Consider the following 20,798-nt stretch of genomic DNA (forward strand, 5'->3'; position numbering starts at 1 on the left):
TCTATCTTTACATTTCCATTGACACCTTTAAAAGCACCCTCTGGTTATTGGGCTCTTCGGTGGAGAAAGAGTCAGGGGCAAGGGCCTGTGGCTATTGGAAGCCTTCAGAGGCTCCAGCCCCGCTCCAGCCCATGCAGTTGCTGGCGGGATCCCTGGATGACTCGCAGACTTTTGATGCGTGGCAGGCAGTTCAGAACAGCCAATCGCGAGGAAGCGAGCGACCGAGGGGCGGGGCGGTCGCTGTCTAGTCGGGGTGATTGGCCGGCGGTCATGCCGCCACGTCAAATGACTGCCACGCCGCTGCGCTCGCTGGGCTCCTTCCGCACCTTTCCATGGCGGGCCGCCTCCTTGGGGCCGGGCCATGGGCGGGGACGGTGGCCTGGGGGTTAAAGGCAGGCTTGCCCGCAGCCGGGCCGCCTATGCCCCTGCGGCAGCGTCCACGCAGCCCAGTCCTACCGGGAGGACGCGCCGCGGGAGCCTGGGCACGGAGACGGAGCCTTAAGGTGAGGACAGGAGGCGGGAGGGGAACGCCGCGCTCTGCAGGGCGTCTGCTGCCAAACGGGACAGGTGCTGCCCTCCCCGCACCTGGCAGACCTGCAGTGGACTGGTGTGCGTACTGGAACGCACGAGCCATCTCCACCTTCCACTCCTGGTTAGGTCCTACACTCAGTACAGAAATCCTTTTGCGCTTACTGGAGTTGAGTTTCTTTCAGTGGATAGGTGGACGGACACACTAAAAAGTCACCTAAAATGGCAGAGCTAGTAAGTGAGCCCCACCTTTCCCCAATGCAGCGTCAGACTGCGTCCTTGCCTTTCACAAATTGGGGTTCATCAGTGGTTTAGAAGCATTCAGCCTTAAGTTCTCTTTCTGGCACTATACTAGTGTTAGTTTTCCTCCTTGCCTCACGGCTCTTTTTGGTTGTAGGGTTGCTGGGGATTGAACCTGAGGCCTCCCCTAAGTGTGCTGAACTATGCTCATAGTTCGAACCCCACGATTCTTTATGAGACATCTAGAACCAGTGTGATATACTATGTTGGATATAGAAGAGATTCTTGTTTTTTAAAATTAGATCAGTAAAAAACAGGGCCTTGGTGGCACACACCTTTAATCCCTGCACTCTGGAGGCAGAGGCAGGCGGATCTCTTTGAGTTCGAAACCAGCTTGGTCTACAATAGCTAGTTGCAGGACAGCCTCTAAAGCCACAGAGAAACCCTGTCTTGAAAAAAACAAACAAACAACAGCAAAAAAAAAAAAAAAAAAAAAAAAAAAAAAACAGAGAGAGAGAGAGAGAGAGAGTAGATCAGTAAAACAATGAAGGGTCATTTAAGAATGTTAAGGATTGCTGGAGACATAGGATAATAGTTATTATGTGTTGCAAAAATATATCTGGCTCGTGTACTGTACTGTTCTGAGATCTTCACTTGTGTGGGATACTTGGTAATCTCTCCATTTTACAGGTCAGAAATTGATGATGAGTAGCTTTAATGCAGTATCACAAAGCTGCTGAACGGTAGCTGGGATCTGATCTCTCCTACTGGTTTTCCAGCTCTGTCCTAGGCTCATTAGCTGTGCATCACCCAGAATACCGAGACTTCTGTTTTCCTATGATTTGCAGGGCAGGCCCAAGAATTAGCATTTTTATCAGCAAGCTATGCTGAAATCACTGTTCTGTGATGTGCTGCCTCCTAGAGGAAAAGCTAGATATGAACATATTCAGGTCTTTAGAGCTCCAAATTGTATCCTAGGGTAAGTTTGAAAAGTAGATAGTCTAAACTTTGAGTGAGCAAAAACCCAAGTAGTTTTTAACGAACTATAGTGTTTTGATGCAGTCTTGATTATAGTATCTTGTACAAAGAGGTACACATACTTGGTGAGTTAGATGAGAATAGAGGAAATAATTCCCTTTGCATTTGTGAGTTAGATTAGAATAAAGGAAATAATTCCCTTTTCTTCCTGCAAAGCTCTTAAACTGTCATTCATCCACTTTACAAATACTTGTGAAGCACTTAATAGGTGTTAGGCAAGCAATTTGAGGTTACAGTTTAAAGTTAAGTATAGGGACTGGCAAGATGGCTAAGTGATTAATAATGTTCTGCTCTTGCAGGGGACTTGAGTTAGGTTCCCAGGACCCTATGGGTGCCTAACAACCACTCGTTACTCTAAGGGCGTACTCTCTCACACTCACACATGCACGTATACACGCATGCATACACATAATTAAAATGAATTTTTAAGTGAATGTATAATATGAGGTGGCACGGGGGAAAACATCAAGCCAAAGAGAAGGGGATGGCTCCAAGAGGCATATCTGGAGATGGCAGGGAGCTAATTTACACACTGTTTAGTAAGAAACTGATTGGTAAGGTGACATTTGAGAGAAATAAAAAAAGAACAAGGTGTGAATATATAATTGAGGAAGAGCATTCCAGCTAGAAGAAAACAAACAAGCTATGGAAGGAGCCAGAGCTAGGTTGGTTGAACTCATCTGGGATGCTGTTATGTTAACCAGATTATAACACAGAGATAAATTTTATTCTGTTGCTCTTAGTAGAGAATGAAAGAATTTTAATGGTACATGCTTATAATATAAAACAAATGAGGGCTGGGGAGATGACTCAGTGGGTAAGAGGGCTAGTTATACAAGCAGGAGGACCTGAGTTCATATTCCCAAGACCCATGTAATAGTTGGCCATGACCACTGTAAATGTCATGCAAGGCAGAAATGGAAGGATCTCAGGAACCCACAGGCCTGCCAGCCTAGTTAACATTGTGAGCGTTGGGTTCAGTGAGACCCAGTTTTGGGAAAATAAAGGGCCATCAAAATGGTTTAATGGGTAAAAGCAATTACTGCATAAGTCTGATTACTAACTTCAATCCCCAGAACTCATATAAAAGTGGAAGGGGGTAGAAATCCAGACCTGATTCCACGAAGTTGTCCCCCAGCCTACTCATGTGCCAGCACATGTACACATACAATAATAAACTTCTTAAATGAAAAAGTCATGTATAGTATAGCATGAATATATATATATACACATACATATGACTATAAATTTATGTTTATTTCTAATTAAATGTAACTATATGATTTCCTCCCTTCAAACCTTCCAATGTCCCCCACTTCTTTTTGCCTTCTTTTTTTTAACTGTTATTATTACATAGATCTATAAATGCATGCATATATATAAATACAATGTACTGAGTTTGTTTAGCATTACTTGTATATGATTTCAGGGGTGACCATTTGGTATTAGATAACCAGTTTGGAGGCTCATCCCTGGGGAAGACTAATTTACCCACTTTTAGCATTCCTTGGTTGGCTGTAGTTCTTTGTCTATGGGTAGGACCCAGTAAAATTTCTTCCTTCCATGTTGACATGTCTATTGGTGTCATCCTTGTTTGGGTCTTGTTTAGGCAGCCATATTGTTGAGATATGAGCGAAGCTTCCCCAACATTTCTATGAGATCATCTCACAACTGACTTCCAAGTCCTCTGGCTCTTACAGTCTTTCTGCCCCCTCTTCCATGATGTTCCCTGAGCCTTAGGTGTGGGAGTTGTGTTGTAAATGTATCCATTGGGGTCCAATCAGTTGTTCTCTGAATTTTGACGTGTTGTGATTTCCTGTAATTGCATCCATCTGCTGCAAAGAGAACCTTCTTTAATGGGGGGGGGGGGTGCCAGCTACACCTATCTGTTGTGTAAGTATTTAGAATGATGTTTTAGGAATTATGCTGGATTAGTAAACTGACAGTAGTAGGTCCTCCTCTGAGATTCATGACTTCACTAGCCCTAGGTGTTTGGCTAGGTTTACAGTATCAGGCATAAATTCCTCCTGCCAGCAGGTTTTAAGTCCAATTAGATGACTGTTGGTTACCACCAAGCTATGAGTGCCATTATTACCCCTGTATCTTGTTATGTTGATCACCGTTATGGTTCACAGGCATCACAGCTGGCTAGGATTGTTGATGGTTCCCTCCTTTGGAAGCTTGCATGGTTCCATGGAAGCTAGTCCTCAGGGAGGAGGCTTTCGGGTCAGATCAAAGGTGGATTCTCTGGGTCTTGTGTCTGAAGTGCACAGTGCAACAATAGGGACGTAACCTCCAATATCTGGGAGGCGACGAAGGGTAGCCCCAGTATCCTATATTGTTTTGGGTGACTCTTGTACGCCCTACCAACAACTCGAAACCTATATCCTGCTATTCCCCTTTCTTGGGCTCCACCTCCTCCTCCTAGAATCTCTTTTGACTTTTCAGGTCTTTGTGTGAACTCCAGGTGATATATATTCACATCTGAAGGGCTGGGGTTAGAAACCACAGACGAGAGTGAGAACATGTGCCTTTTGTTTTCTGGGTCTGGGTTGCCTCTCTCGATGTAATACTTTCTAATTCCATCAATTTACCTGAACATTTCCTAATTTCATTTTTCTTTACAGCTGAATAGTATTCCTTTGTGTATATGTACCACATTGTCATTGTCCATTCAAATATTGAAGGACATTGAAGTTATTTCCATCCCCTAGCTATTGTGAATAGAGCAGAAATGAACATAACTGGAAAATAAATACTCCCTGAGGACTAGCTTTCATAATACCAGAAGGTGCTATTCATGGTTCCATGGGAGGAAAGCAGCCAATAGTCCTGTCCATGCTAGATCCCAGCTCAGGTCCTCCAAGTAAGCATCTGTGTAGTAGGGTGTTGAGTCCTTCAAGCATATGCCAGGGAGTGGCACAGCTGGGTCATAGGGTAGATTTATTCTTAGCTTTTTAAGAATTCTCCACACTGATTCTCAGAGTAGCTGGACCAGTTTACAACCCCACCAACACTGAATGAGGGTTCTTTTTCCTCACATCCTTTCCAGTATTTGTTGTAGGTTGTTTTGTTGATGGTAGCCATTCTGACTAGAGTCAGAAAAGTCTCAAAACATTGTTTTGGTTTGCATTTCCATAATTGTTAAGGGTGATGAACATGTTTCTATCTCTTCTTTTGAGAACACTCTGTTCAGATTCCCAAGCCCATTTTGAATGTTTTTTCCCCCTCTTTGTTTTTGAGTTATTTATATCTTCTGGGTATTCTCCATCAGATATATATCTGGTGAAGATTCCCATTTTGCAAGCTCCCTGTTCACCCGATTGATTGTTTAGCTGTGCAGAAAGCTTTTTAGCTTTATGAGGACCCAGTTGTCAGTTATTGGCCTTAATTCTTGGGCAAAGAGAGTCCTTTTCAGAAAGTCTCTTCCTAGTATTTGTAGGGTACTGCTTATACTTTCTCCTAACAGTTTCAGGCTTCACATTGAGGTCTTCAATTCATTTGGACTTAGGTTTTGTGCAAGGTCTAATTTCCTTCTCCTGAGCATTGGATACTCAGTTTTTCCAGCACTACTTTTGAAGATGCTGTCTTCAGAGCGTGTCTTATGAGGGTACATGTTCAGTATGTATGAGGCCCTGGGGTCAAGCCCCAGCACTTCACTTGCTCCCTTCCCAAAGAAAATAGAGATGTCAGGAAAAGACTGTGACCCAGCAACGGCTGCTTAGTGTTTGTGGACTGCTGATTGGCACATGGGTGCACAGGGAAAACAAAATAGAGGCAGATGGATTTGCTCTTAGAAGGAAGACATTTAGTAGTAGATAGAAGCCTTGACAGAATTCAAAGACACAGATCTAAATTGTTGACCTCATAATGTTAAAAGACTATTTCTTCCAGAGAGGCAGGTCACAGTGGTTATGAAATGTAGGGTCATAGCTATGAGAACACACACACACACACACACACACACACCACACACACACACACACACACGCGCGCGCGCGCGCGCGCGCGCGCGTGTGTGTGTGTGTGTGTTATACATATATATGTATGTGTACACAAAATTAGGTTTGTTTTGAGATGGGGTTTCATGCGAACCATGCTGGCCTCAAACTTGCTGTATAGGCTGAGGGTGACCTTGAACTTTTGATAGGAATCTTCCCAGAACAATCCGTGTAAAGGAGCAGCACTGTAGTCAGGTCTGCCCAGATTTAGTAATCTGACCAGTGTGACACAGATGGGTTCCAGGACATGTACTGTAATTCCATCTTTTTCCCTGTGTAAGTGACGTGTGTCTTCAGACGTGTTCTCTGAGCAACAGTGATAGATACGTACTGGGTTTTGCTTTTCTGTCTGTCCTTCTGAATAGTCTCAAGATTCTCAGACCTCTACTTCAGTGTTTCATGATTGCTTAACAATTCTTGGCCATCAAACTTTGAGATATTTCCTCTGCCCATTCTCTGTCTTCCTTTTGGGGATTTTAATTCTGTGTTTAAATAGTTTAATATGTCACTCTTGGGTATTCTGTTATATTAAACATTTGTTTTTTATTTTATTAAACTGTTTTAAGGTTCGGTGATTTCTGTTGAGCTATCTTTTGAGTCCATTGATTCTTTCTTTGACTCTGTCAAATTTACTGGCCAGCTGGTCAAAGGAATTTGTCCTTTCTATTGGTTTTCTCATTTTTAGCACTTCTCCTTGATTCTAGTTTGTGTTTCTTGGAGTTTTTTCAAATTTGTTCTTATTTTCCTTCTTCCCTATAGCAACCATAGAGGTGAAATTTAGGTCTGGTTATTGTTATTATTATTAGTAGTAGTAGTGTTTTAACATTTCTGTTTCTTATCTTAGGTTTAGAAAAGCCCCTTGACCAAAGACTGTCCCAGACAGAAAATCACTCAAACAGGCTCAGGTAAACAGGCAGTGGGAAGACGGATGCTGCGTTGAGGACCAGCCTACTAATTTGACTTTCTCAGGGTGAGTAGTCTTCTACATCAGCCTTTTCCCCTTCTGGATTTCCTAAAGACCATCAAAATAATTACTGCTTTTCTCTTGTTCAACCTAAGTTAAAGAAACATGGGTAATCTTTATGTGTCTTGTGTTTTTGAATAGGATATGGACTCTTAGATTGTAACACCTTGGTAATGATAGGTCTGTTAGAACCTGACAAAGGTCCTTTTTTTCCCCTGTCAATTCAGAACATCCAGAATCCTCCACCTATTTTACCTCTGTTTGAGCATAGTCACAATGTGTTTGTTCTTTGATTGACTTGAACATCTCAGTGTTATATTTGGTGGTGACCACATTGGTGGACAGATTGGCATACCTTTTCCTGCAGGAGCTGCAGAGGCTCCTGCTTGATTAACAGGTACAGAATGCCACAGGACACTGAGGGAGACTGATCCATTTGAGCTCAGGGGATCAGTTGCTGATGTTAGTAATGGTAGTATTCCAGCTGGATTTTACAAAATGATTAAGGTCTTGACAGAGAGATGGCCATGCTAGGTGTCTTAGAGTTTTTATTGCTTTGAAGAGACACCATGACCACAGCAACTCTTATAAGGACAATATTTAATTGGGGTGGCTCACTGACAGTTTCAGAGGTCAGTCCATTATCAGAATGGTGGGGAGCATGGCAGAGTGCAGGCAGACATGGTGCTGGTTAAATCTTGATCAAAAGACAACAGGAAGTCAACTGAGACACTGGGCAGTATCCTGAGCATAGGAAATCTCAAAGCCTGCCCCCACAGTGACACACTTCCTCCAGCAAGGCCACATCCACTTCAACAAAACCATACCTCCTAATAATGCCATTCCCTATGAGATTATGGAGGCTAATTCAAACATTCAAGCTACCGTATTCCACTCTCTGGCCCCCATAAGCTTGTAACACTATCATAATGTAAAATGTATTTAGTCCAACTTCAAAAGTCCCCATAGTTTATAACAATCTCAACAATGTTTAAAAGTCCAAAGTTCAGAGTCTCTTCTGAGACCGATGCAAACTCTTAACTGTAATCCCCTGTAAAATCAAAATCAAAAAGCAGATCATATACTTCAAACATATAAGGGCATGGGATATACATAACCATTCCAAAATGTAGGGAAGGGAGCATAGTAAGGAAATGCTAGACCAAAGCAAGACCAAAAACCAGCTGGACAAACTCTAGACTGTATTTTATGTCTGATGTCAAAACACTCCTCAGATCTCCAACTCCTTTCAGCTTTGTTGCCTGCAGCACACTTTCTCTTGGGCTGGCTCACTCCCTGTTAGCAGCTCTCCTCAGCAGGTATCCCAGTATCCTGGCATCTCTGACAACTTGGGTTCTCTAAGGCAATCCAGGCTTCAACTTCACAGCTTCAAGCAATGGACTCTACTAGGTCTCCTTTCAGGGACACCACTGACACATCCCTGGCCTCAGAGGTTTTCTTAATTCCTTTTCATAAATTGAAAACTTAGCTGGGTGGGATATTTCCCTGAGGTCACCACTCCCTTTATTCCATTTCTTAATCTGTTTATCTCCTTGAACACAGGACTTAGCTCCATTCCACTTCCTGAGACTCTTTTTCTCCTCAAATTTTACATTTTGTAATTTACCTTGCTCAGTTTGTTCTTTTTCATTATAAATCTTTATTAGAGTTACCAATAATAACTCTATACCAGGCTGTTTTGAGATTTCCTCTGCCGATGGAATTAATTCAAAAGTCTTCATTTTAGCCTCACTCATACTCTTTAGACTAGGGCAAAAAGCAGCCACTTTCTTCACCAAAATATCACAACACTGTCTCTGGGCCACATACTAACATTTTTCTCCTCTGAAACCTCTTGATCTCCACAGTTCAAATAGCTCTTAGCACCATTGTCTTCCCTGCTTCTACTAGTACAGCCCATTAAACAGTGCTTAAAGTATTCCACTGTTTTCCTAATCCAAAGTCCAAATTCCTGTGAAGAGACACTATGACCACGGCAACTCTTATAAGGAAAACATTTAATTGGGGTGGTTCACTTGAAGTTTCAGAGGTTCAGTCCATTATCATCATTGCATGGCAGAGTGCAGGCAGACATGGTGATGGTTAAATCTTGATCAAAAGACAACAGGAAGTCAGCTGAGACACTGTGTCCAGAGCATAGGAAACCTCAAAACCTGCCCTCACAGTGACACACTTCCTCCAACAGGACCATATATACTCCAACAAAGCCACACCTCCTACTAGTGCCACCCCATATGAGATTACGAAGGCAAGTTATGTTCAAACTACCACACTAGGCTAAGCTCACAGAACTTATTTGTGCCATGTTCACTGACAATTTACTATGCCCCTTTAGGAGCCTGGTTCTTTTCCTGTTGTTTTAACATCTTTTGTTGTGTTTTCTTTTTTTGTTATTTTTGGCTTTTTATTTTGATTTATTTTCTTCTAGTTCCTAGTGGTAGATCCTTTGGCACTAGGTCTGGAGTTTAGGGCCCAGAGATGTAGGGTCACTTGTGTATCTTCCAAGTAGAAGTTCTGGACAACATTACTTCTCTACTCAGCCTGTGAAGACCATTGGTAGCATATGGGAAGGAGAAAGGCTGCCTTGATATATTTTTGGAGAAAAATCTTCAGGGGATCCAGAAAAATACAAAGGAGAATCTTTAGTGTTCTCAAGAAGTTCTGTACCAACCCAGTGACTTCCTGTTTATAGTCTACTTCTGGCCTTTCTCCCTGACCTCTCCCACGCCAGGACAAATGAGGCTCAATAAAGGAGTAGATATTTGAAATATCTACCCCACACACACAAGGCTGGGCCTAATGGCCCATGCTTTTAATTCCATTATGAAGGAGGCAGAGGCAGGTGGCTTTGTATGAATTTTAAGCTAGCTTGGTCTGCATAACAAGTTCCAGGGCAGCCAACACTATATATAGTGAAACCCTGCTTCAAAAGAATAAGCCTACCCCATAAATAAGTAGGTCTGCTAATACTGGGAACTAGTTTATAAGTTAACATATACATTTTCTCCGGGGTAGGAAGTAAAACATCTATCTCCAGAAATGTCTTTGGAAAATAAAGAGCAACATGACCTTTCACCGAGGGACTTACCTGAAGAAGCCTACAGTAGTCCATCTGAGGTCCCCCTGGAGGCTCAAAGGGGATCAAGCAATGACGTCAAGCAGTTGGAGACCAATGATGGATGCAGACCTTATCGTAGGATTCACATGGAACCTCAAGAGAAACCAGATATTAACATCAAAAAAGTTGTCATCAGAAAGCTGCAGAAGAGTTGCCAGTGTAGCTCAGGCAAAGTCAGAAATATGATTTTTGATTTCCTTCCTGTTTTGCGGTGGCTCCCAAAGTACGACCTCAAGAAAAACATTTTAGGTGATATGATGTCTGGCCTGATTGTGGGCATACTTTTGGTGCCCCAGTCTATTGCTTACTCCCTATTGGCTGGCCAAGAGCCTATCTATGGTCTGTATACATCATTTTTTGCCAGCATCATTTATTGCCTGTTTGGTACCTCACGCCACATCTCTGTGGGCATTTTTGGAATACTGTGCCTTATGATTGGTGAAGTAGTTGACCGAGAAGTACATAAAGCCTGCCCTGACATTGCTACTACATCATCTTCATTAGCAGTGGTTTCAAATGGATCCGAATTAGTAAACCAGACATTAGACAGACTTTGTAACAAAAGTTCTTATGCAATTAAAATTGGCAGCACTGTGACCTTCATGGCTGGAGTTTATCAGGTAAGAAATGATGAACAGTTAGGCTGGGTGTGGTGGTCCAGCACTCAGGGCGTAGGGGCAGGAGGATCTCTGAATTTGAGGCCTGCCTGGTTTCCTGTAGTCCTAAAACTACATGGTGAGACCCTGAGACACCAGCAAAGGACAAAAAGGGAGGGAGAGACTTAGCAATTAGTTATTTCTGGCGAAAGTAATCACTATACACAAAATCTCTGGTGTGGGGGCTGTTAGGGGTTGTAGTAAAGCTACCATTTACTGAATGCTGAAGATTTGAATGGTAGAACCCAAAGCCAAACTCCACATTCCACTGGTTAAATAGGGCTGGCTTCTTGCCTGTTCCTAGGCTGTCTCATAAGCAGAGGCTGACAATCAGATTTTTATTATTAAAAACAAAATTAGACCAGAAAGGGTCCTCAGACCAGCTAGTACAATTCTTAACTTACTTTGTCGGAAACACTGGGTTTGCTTAAGCTCATGTGTGCCTGATTATTAGCCAAATTGCCATGAGTAGTCAGACAGGAGGGTGATAGATTGGGGAGGGGTGCCAGAGTCATTCAAATTACTGCCAGCTCCTGCCTTCCTTAAGAATAGCTTCTCCAGTGAGAGGTTTCTGCTAAATTTAGTAGTTCTTTTGGATTGATGAAGAGGGAGAGGAGAAGTTGAGGATCATCATTTACCAGCCAAGAGAAACAATTACAAATTAAAACCGTCTCGAGTCTCCTATGGAACCTGCTAATTTGCTGTTATGAGTATGCCCCTGCCTTTTAGCATCCAGAAATCAATACCAATATCAAACCTGCTCTCAACTGTAGGCATTTGATCCAGGAAGAATAGTTGGCTTTAGTTGGCACTTGGATGAGGTGGGAGAGATGAAAGGAAGGGGGTGATGGCTTGTGTTGCCTAGGGTCCACGTTGGCTTTCTTAGTATTTTGCACTAAGATTAGGTGGAGGGTAGTAGAATTCTTCAGACTTGGGCAGAAAGGATAGTGTTTCTGACTCAGAGGAGTTAGAGCGTGTGATTCAGTTTTAATGTGAAACCAGTTAAAATTTTACTTTCAGATGTATAGTGTTATATGCCCGTATTACATCCTAGCATTTGAGAGGTAGAGGCAGGTAGATCAGGAGTTTCGGGTCATCAAAGTTCAAGGCTACCCTGGGACCATGCCTCCAAAATTAAAATTAAAAACCTCCATTTTATGGTAATAATTTTAATTTGGAGAAAATATTTTCTTAAGTAGAAGAAAAATTTCTTAAATTTGAGTTTGTATACATTTGTTTGGAACCTTGAAAATACTCTTTGAAAGCAAGCTGAACTATGTTCCAGTTTTAAATTATTGTATAAGGTAGAAACCCCAAGTCTGCTGGGCGATTGTGGCACACACCTTTAATCCCAGCACTCGGGAAGCAGAGACAGGTGGATCTATGTGAGCTTGAGGCCAGCCTGGTCTACAGAGCAAGTTTGAGGACAGGCTCCAAAACCAATAAAAGAAAAAGAAAAGGAAAGGAGAAAGGAAGAGAGGAAGAAAGAGAGAGAGAGAGAGAGAGAGAGAGAGAGAGAGAGAGAGAGAGAGGGAGGGAGGAGGGAGGGAGGGAGGGAGGGAGGAGGAGGGAGGGAGGGAGGGAGGGAGAGGGAGAGGGAGAGGGAGAGGGAGAGGGAACAAAACCACAAGATGCCATGACACCCAAGTCCTCATTACAGGTGGACTAGTGAGTATGACTTTAGGCAAGCTTCCTTGCCTTGTGACATGAAAAGTCATATATGATTGTGTTTCTTTTAGCTCTCATACGCTGGTACTCTGATGGTTTGTTGCCATGCAAGGAAGACCAGGGTGCTATTAATCTGAGGAGCTCATTCCCATCTCTGTTTAACACTTGCATATGCTCCCTTCCAGGTAGCGATGGGCTTCTTTCAAGTGGGCTTTGTCTCTGTCTACCTCTCAGATGCCTTACTGAGTGGGTTTGTCACGGGTGCCTCCTTCACCATTCTCACATCTCAGGCAAAGTACCTCCTCGGGCTGAGCCTTCCTCGGAGCAATGGTATAGGCTCAGTCATCACTACCTGGATCCACATCTTCAGAAACATTCATAAGACCAATGTCTGTGACCTCATCACCAGCCTTTTGTGTCTTCTGGTCCTTTTGCCTACCAAAGAACTCAATGAACACTTCAAGGACAAGCTCAAGGCACCAATTCCAACCGAGCTCATTGTCGTTGTGGCAGCCACATTAGCTTCTCATTTTGGAAAACTACATGAGACATATAATTCCAGTATTGCTGGACATATTCCCACTGGGTTTATGCCACCCAAGGCACCAGACTGGAGCCTAATTCCTAATGTGGCTATAGATGCAATAGCTATTTCTATCATTGGTTTTGCTATCACTGTATCACTTTCTGAGATGTTTGCCAAGAAACATGGCTACACAGTCAAAGCAAATCAAGAAATGTATGCCATTGGCTTTTGCAATATCATACCTTCCTTCTTCCACTGCATAACTACTAGTGCAGCTCTTGCAAAGACTTTGGTTAAAGAATCTACAGGCTGCCAGTCCCAGCTGTCAGCTATAGTGACAGCCCTTGTTCTTTTGTTGGTCCTTCTGGTAATAGCTCCTTTATTCTATTCCCTTCAAAAATGTGTCCTTGGTGTGATCACTATTGTAAATCTCCGGGGTGCCCTTCTTAAATTTAGAGACCTGCCAAAGATGTGGAGGGTTAGCAGAATGGATACAGTCATCTGGTTTGTTACTATGCTGTCCTCTGCTCTGTTGAGCACTGAAATAGGCCTGCTTGTTGGAGTTTGTTTTTCTATGTTTTGTGTAATCCTCCGTACTCAGAAGCCAAAGGTTTCACTGCTTGGTTTGGAAGAAGAGTCTGAAACCTTTGAATCCATTTCTGCTTACAAGAACCTTCAGACCAAGTCAGGCATCAAGGTTTTCCGCTTCATAGCCCCTCTCTACTACATAAACAAAGAATGCTTTAAATCTTCTTTGTACAAAAAAACTCTGAACCCTATCTTGGTAAAGGCAGCTTGGAAGAAAGCAGCAAAGAGGAAGCTCAAAGAGGAAACCGTGATTTTCAGTGGCATCCAAGATGAAGTTTCAGTGCAGCTTTCCCATGATCCCTTGGAGCTGCACACTATTGTGATTGACTGCAGTGCAATACAGTTTTTAGATACAGCAGGGATCCACACACTAAAAGAAGTCCGAAGGGATTATGAAGCCATTGGCATCCAGGTTTTACTGGCTCAATGCAATCCTTCTGTGAGGGATTCTTTGACCAGAGGAGAATACTGCAAAAAGGAAGAAGACAATCTTCTCTTCTACAGTTTGTCTGAAGCAGTGGCTTTTGCAGTGGACTCTCAGAAGCAGAAAGGAGTGTGTGTTCTCAATGGCCTGAGTCTTTCTGGTGACTGAGAAAGTAAATGAAAGGAAGAAGAGTGTCTTGCCAGTTTCAACGTGCAACATTTTCTACTGTGAAAGGAGAAAGTGGTGTACACTTGAATAGTTCTCCTTTGAAGCTAATAGCCTTTTGATAGTCTCACATGCAGTAGAGCTTATAGTTGGGTAGAATCAAAAAGAAGAAAATGCTGTGGCTTCAGACTTTCATGCAGATGAGCATTCTTGGGGGTCCAGTATAAATGGAATGGAACTGTAAAGCATCCCCCAAACTTGATCACCTTACTTTAGGGACTGCACATCTGAACTCCATCCTCCAGGAAGACAGAGGTGAAATTGGGGTTTGCTTTACATGCACTGGAGCCTTTGCATGACTCTGTGGAGAGGTGAAGGAAGGCAGTATTGCTGGTCCTGAGGCTGGTGAAGCATGAGGGCCTAACTAGATGAGTTCTGTTCTCACTGGTGTTTCTCTGTTTGCGTTTGGTTCCCAGACAGCAATAAGATTTCTGGCTGGTAGTTAGAAATACCATTTTCCTCTCCTTCAAGCAGAAACTGTGACATAGTCTCTTAAGAGGATCTGGTCCTGACAGCCAGCCTGACATTATACAGAACTTTATTGTAAACATCTGATGTTTTAGCCATGCCTTTTTATTTAGAAGAAATAGGTAAGGAAATAAACAGTGGGAGTCTTTGTTCTTCCTCTCCATCTGCTTCTGAGAATTTGCCTACTGTCAGGCTCTGTCTCCCCCTTGACTTTGCCTAATGCTTTCACCTGGAATCTGTCTTAAGTTGGTATTTCTGAATTAGTAACAGTCTTGTCAAGCAGAGCAAAATATTGGCTCAGCAGCTTCTTGCATCACTGTAATTGGACTTGTGCATTCTCAAGGAGAGATTGCAAAACAAAAGAAGAATGAATGAATGAATGACAGTTTCCCTTAAGAAATGCCACCACCAGCAACAACCAACCACTGTGGCATTTTAGCAAGGACCTGCTGGGCATTGGTAGTCTTTTTTAAATCGAAGTAGCTGTTTGTAGAAGACTATAGAGGTGATAGAGTGCTTCCAAAAGAACATCCATAATTGCTTTGCAACATCATTAAAACAGTGCCGATGCTTACTGTTGGCATATCATAAATATTGATGTTGGTGACCAGTTTTAACTTGTGTGCAGGAGTACTTTGAACCTTCTCAGAACCCTAGTTTAGCTGGTGTGTCATTCTCGGTAGCTGGCCACAGGTTATGAATTGAGTATTTTCTTCAGAAAAGCACTTTGACAGGTGAGAAAAGTTCACCCAAGTGAGGCATAGAGGACTAACCTATGTGAGATTAAAACACTTACCCAAGTCATTCAAGTCCCCATGCCATAATTGCCTTGTAATATCATTGCCTGGCTTATATTCAGGGTGCTTTTTGGGTATAATCTCCTGTGAGAAATTTAACATGAGGCAATTTTACACACACACACACACACACACACACACACACACTCTCTCTCTCTTCTCTCTCTCTCTCTCTCTCTCTCTCTCTCTCTCTCTCTCTCTCTTCAAAAACTGCCCCCGTTGCTTTTCTATTGGCATTGCACTCATGTTTTCTTATGTGAGAAATACCTTTCTGTGATCCCAAAAGAAGTTTCAGAGTAGAAATTTTGGCTTTCTGTCTTCTAGGTGGTTGGTTAAGTTGATAAAGACCACATTGCCATGGAGTTTGACATCCCTCATGAACTCTGCTCTAGAATTTCAGAAATGTTAACTGCTGCTTGCTTGTTCTTTTGTTTGGCTCTCTGGCTTTATGAATTGTAAGATCACAGCATTGTAAGATCACTGTATCTCAGTAATTTTTTTTTAAATCCCTCCTGGCCTTTCCTCAAGCCAGGTTGGAATTAAGACTGTTACAGATGTTTAATACTCAGTGAGAGACTAGTAGGTACATGTTAGTGGCAGCTGGAGAGATCGCTCAGTAGAAAAGTATTTGCTACTCTTGCAGAGGACCCAAGTAACTCCAGCTCCAAGGTATCTAACCTCCTGACCCCTGTGGGACACACACACACACACACACACACACACACACACACACACACACACACACATTTTTTAAAGTACATGTTTAAAATAACTCTATAATCCATTCAACATCAGCAGCATAGAAAAGGAATTTTAGTTTAGTGTTTGGAACATATCTGCCCTTTGCCTGACATGTGTTTATAGTGTGGCTCTAATAGGTTCTGGAGTTCTACACATGCATGAGCAAATTCTCAAATTATGTTATGGTTTGTGTTTGTCCCACAAAAGCAAACAGGATCCTGCTTTTAATAGCCATTTTAAAAACATGATTGCACTAGAAACTGTTGTAATCATCTTTGGGTTGAGATCTTCCTAACATCAAAAATTAAAATTGATTTGGTTGCTAATAATTGAAGGAAACAAATCTAGAACCAAAGCCTAATTTACTACCACTAGCAGTAGCAACAACAAAAACATCAAAAAATTCCATTTCTTTTTGATGCTTTAAACATATTCATGTAAATTGTCTTGTTCACTCAGAACATTAAGAGTATAAAATATTTTCTGTTTACAGAAATGTAAAACCCTGAATGTTGCTAAATGGTGAACATTTAATTGAAATACAGACTGTGCCTTTGTCTCTGTGTATTTTATGACAAGGCCTTATGTAGCACAGGCTAACCTCAAACTTGCTAAGTAGCTGAGGGTAATTGTGAGCTTTTGGACCTCCTGCCTCTACTTCCAAGTGCTGGAGTGACAGGTGCATAGGGATGAAGTATGCTAGTGTGTACACAGACCTGCCACACAAAGAACACAGCTCTGAGAATTAAAAGAATAGATCTCTGTAAATTGCATCTGACCAGAAAGGAAGAGACCTGGCTGGATCGGGTCTGTGTCCTGGTAAACCCCACAGTAAGATCAGGATTCAGAAGTCTAAGAACAAAGTGGGAAATAGGCTCTGTTTCTAGAAGATTCTCACGAAAGCCCCAAAGAGCTAAGAAGCATATCTCAGGTTGTAGCCAGAGTCTGGGCGGGCCTACTCAGGAGTACTGTCTTCCCTGTGAGCCGAGTGGCTGTAGTGCTGTCTGTCTCAGATAGGGTAAGACTGGCAGGTGCCTAGTTCATTTTAATCAGGATCAATGAGACAGATATAATTTATATAAAAGTTTCCAGCACAGCAAATGGTGAACTTGGAGACTACATGGAGATGCTAGATGAACACATTAAACTAATGCTCTTGGCTGCATTCTAGCACAAACAGCAATCCTCTGCAGGGCTGTTCCTGGCAGTTTGACATTGAAGAACACATTGCCAGTTAACCCTGATCTGCAAAGTACAAAGAGAAATGCAGTAGGTTTGGGGACTAACGTTGAGTCTCTTCATTTACACTAATGGATTCGAGCTCTGTGGCCCCTGTTAATATCCTCACTGAAGCTTTTCTTGTAGGTACTGACAGATGAACTGAGGGTTCTCTGCATGGAAATACATGCTTCTTTAGATATCCCGAAATATCTGGGCGGCAGGTGTCCCAGTGGGGACTTAAGAGAATGTGGAGAGTGCCTGAGCAGAGGCCCCAGCTGGAGGTAGTGCCCTGCACCCCGCCTCCCATATAAGGAAAGGGTCTATAGTAAAGTGGAATTCTCCAGTTGATAAACATTATGTTTTTTGCCCAGTCTTTTGTTCTTTTTGTTCTTCCCCTCTTGGAATCTTTCCTTACTTCTAGTGATACTTTAATTTGAAGTTGGGTTTTAAAGCTGTTAGACCCTTTGTGGGCATGGTGATCTTCAAAGTACTTGGAAGCTGAGGCAGGAGGATTGAGTCTTTGAGGCCAGTCTGAGATACTCAGTGAGACCTTGCCAAAGGAAGAAAGAGCAAAACTAGCTAGCAATTGGACTCATTTGTACTCCAACCTTTTTTGTATAAAAATTATAATCATGGATGATAGTAAATGTGGGTGCTAAGTTTAAACATGAAAATTATAATGAACAGGATAAAATAGTACACCAGCTGACTTTTTTATAGACTATATCATAAAGTAAAATACAACTGAATTACTTTGTGTGTTAAAAGTAAAAATTTAAGTTTTTTTTCTAAAAAATTAGTAACTTAGAAATGGAGGCTTTGATATAGAAGGGGGCATTTTTAATAAGATAATTTTTATCATGGTGAGAACTATTTTTTTTTACTAAAAGTATTTTGTAACTGAAATTTTAAAGTAAACCTGTTAAATACCATTAGAAAGTCAAATAAACATCTACTAGTAGGTTTGTTTTAGTGTGTATTTTGTACCTTATGACTTAGTTTCAAATAAGAATGTATTGAAGGATGCAGACTGGGCAGTGAGGGCATCAGAGCTTTTATTGGGGACACTGTATTTTAAGTCTCATAGCTGCTGGGTCATAAAGGGTTTTCATTAGACATTTGAATAGACTTATTCTGGGGGTGATCATGCACTCCGCCCCTCATCCCTAGGAGGAAACACAGAATCAAATAGCTCTTTCCTCTTCAGTGCAAATCATTTGGGAAATTGGGATCTGAGTCCCGATGCTGCCATGGCTTCTATTTCTCAGAAGTGGATGTGAATACCTGCACAGCCTGCTTTCCTTCTTCGTAGCATCGTGTGGACAGTATAGAGACAGGTGAATGCACTTGAATTCTGATTCTTTACCAAAAGAATGTATGGCTATCACCATCCTTTACCATTAGGGACATATTTTATAGTAGGCTTTTTTAATTCAAGTAAGTGCCTTGATGGTGTTCCTCATAAATCATTGCTCAACTGTCCTTCAGGACAAAAGTGAGGTAGTTCCTGTTGTGGGGAGGGGGTTGTTAATCATTTTCTTGGGGAAGAATGTGTTTGTATTGCTTATTTTGTAATGTCCTCTATGTGTTTGAGATCTAAGATGCCATTTCTTTTGTTAATAAATTGTTTACTGTAATAAAATATTACTGTGTCTAAATTACTTTAGTGCTGGAGGTTCTAACTAAAACAACTAGATATTGGTGAATTTGATTAGAAATTTTTGGTTTTGAGCCTAGCCTTTAATGGTTGAGCCATCTCTCTAACCCGAATTTGATTAAAAATTTTAACTTTTATGTTTTGGGGTGTTTTTGCCTGCATTGTACGTGTGCATGCACTGCCCACAGGAGCCAGAAGAGGGCATCAGATCCCTCAAGCTGAACTTAAAAATAGTAGTGAGTCACCATGTGTACTGAACCCTGGATCTCTGGAAGAGCAGCCAGTGCTCTTAACCACTGAGCCATCTCTCCAGCCCCATGTACCAATGAATTGGAAAGTGCTGTCTTAGTGAGTATGGTTGTGCAGGCCTGCTTCCCCAGCACTCAGGAGATAGAGGCAAGGGCAGGGTGATAGGGAGATCAAGGTTGTCTCAATAAATAAGTTATATTTGGAGAATGAGTCACTCAGTTTTCCCCAACTGCACAGAAGTATCCAATCGTGGACAAAGCTCAGTGCTTTTCCTTTGGGGACTCAGTTTCTCCATTAATGAAGACAACAGGAGGATTAGATTGCTTCAAAACCCCTCAGTACTGACAATGCATGACTCCAGCAATATTAGACTCAGAAAGCCCAAATCCAGTTTGTTTGAGCAAGAGATGCTTAAACTCCATCTTCACATAAGAAAAGAGACACAAGGTGTACCCTAGGGTGACAGAGAACTTAGTGAAATTCCTAACTGGAGCACATTTAGACATTCTGCTGGTCGTCTGACACAGGTCCTCACCATGTATTACTGATTTCTCAGCCTCCTCAGTGGCAGGACTGGAGGCATGTGCCATCATGTCTGGCTGCAAGGCCCTTGGTACAACCACTTTCTGTACCATCCTGTAGTCTCTCCCAGGAGAGACTTATGCCTTCTCAAAGGGCTATCTATGGCCAGTTTCTAGTCCTTTTGTAGCAACTTGGGTATTTTGTTCCCAATCTCATTCACAGTGAGCAGAGTGAGGGAGCTAACCATTCTGTACACCGTGTCTGTACACAGCACCAAGCATCCTGGACCCCTTGAAGAGCACTCAGTCATTCTTTGGTGTCTCATTCAGCCACCTTAGAGGGCTCTGTCCCCTCATATGTCCTTTAATGCTTTGTGTTCCTGCCCTCTTCATTTAGAGCCATTGCTTATGTTTATTACCAAGTCTAGTAGAAAGTGAACCTCTAGCTCTTGGTGAAATATTTGCATGTGCAGGCATAAACACAATTATAATACGGTGGGTTCAAGTCAGGCACAGTGATGCAAGTTTTGTAATCCCAGCACTTAGGAGGCCGAAGCTGGAAGACTGCAAGTTCAAGGCCAGCTGAGTCACTATATAATGAGACCATATCTCAACAAATGTGGGTTCACGAATCTTCTTGAACACTGCATGCTCTCTCCAGGTGTTTACATTGACACCTACAGCTTCGGCCACCTTACTTCCCTTGCTAAGGGTGTATTAGATCTCTCTTGAGGGTGAAAGAGTGGCTCAGCTTAAGAGCATGTGCTTCTCTTGCAGAGGGCCCGAGTTTGGGTCTCAGCACCCACATCAGGCAGCTCACAAATGACTGCGACTCCAGCACCAAGACATCCAATGTCCTCTTCTGGACTTGGACATCTGCGCTCATGCACACCCACACCCCCCCACATACACATAATTAAAAATATATCTTATACAAAATTTTTAAAAAAGGACTGCTATCTAGCCTTAACAGTAACTGCATTTTTTACACTCCTAAGTGCTTGGATTACAGGTATAAACCAACATTTCCAACTCTACTTATTAATTATTTAACTTAAAAAATTACAACTTAGGCCGGGAGTTGGTAGCACATGCCTTTAATCCCAGCACTTGGGAGGCAAAGGCAGGTGGATCTCTGTGAGTTCAA

At 42.3% G+C, this 20,798-nt stretch overlaps 1 protein-coding gene across 1 annotated transcript; it reads left to right on the top strand.

Annotated features, from left to right (window-relative positions):
• The first annotated feature begins 340 nt into the window (after positions 1 to 340).
• Positions 341 to 15,287, top strand: Slc26a2 (solute carrier family 26 member 2). The gene is made up of 4 exons (XM_027402798.2): positions 341 to 503; positions 6,652 to 6,777; positions 9,808 to 10,530; positions 12,420 to 15,287. The coding sequence occupies exons 3-4, from the start codon at positions 9,832 to 9,834 to the stop codon at positions 13,938 to 13,940; spliced, it is 2,220 nt and encodes a 739-aa protein (XP_027258599.1). The 5' UTR covers positions 341 to 503; positions 6,652 to 6,777; positions 9,808 to 9,831; the 3' UTR covers positions 13,941 to 15,287.
• Positions 15,288 to 20,798: the final 5,511 nt, after the last annotated feature.

The sequence above is a fragment of the Cricetulus griseus genome, chromosome 2 (assembly GCF_003668045.3).
Source record: "Cricetulus griseus strain 17A/GY chromosome 2, alternate assembly CriGri-PICRH-1.0, whole genome shotgun sequence".
In the NCBI taxonomy this organism is placed as follows: Eukaryota; Metazoa; Chordata; class Mammalia; order Rodentia; family Cricetidae; genus Cricetulus; species Cricetulus griseus.

Excerpts from the sequence above, each read along its gene's own strand:
- Slc26a2 (XM_027402798.2), top strand. The coding sequence starts at position 9,832 with ATGTCTTTGGAAAATAAAGAGCAACATGACCTTTCACCGAGGGACTTA. Across the intron at positions 10,531-12,419 it reads TCATGGCTGGAGTTTATCAG|GTAGCGATGGGCTTCTTTCA; the intron begins GTAAGAAATGAT and ends GCTCCCTTCCAG.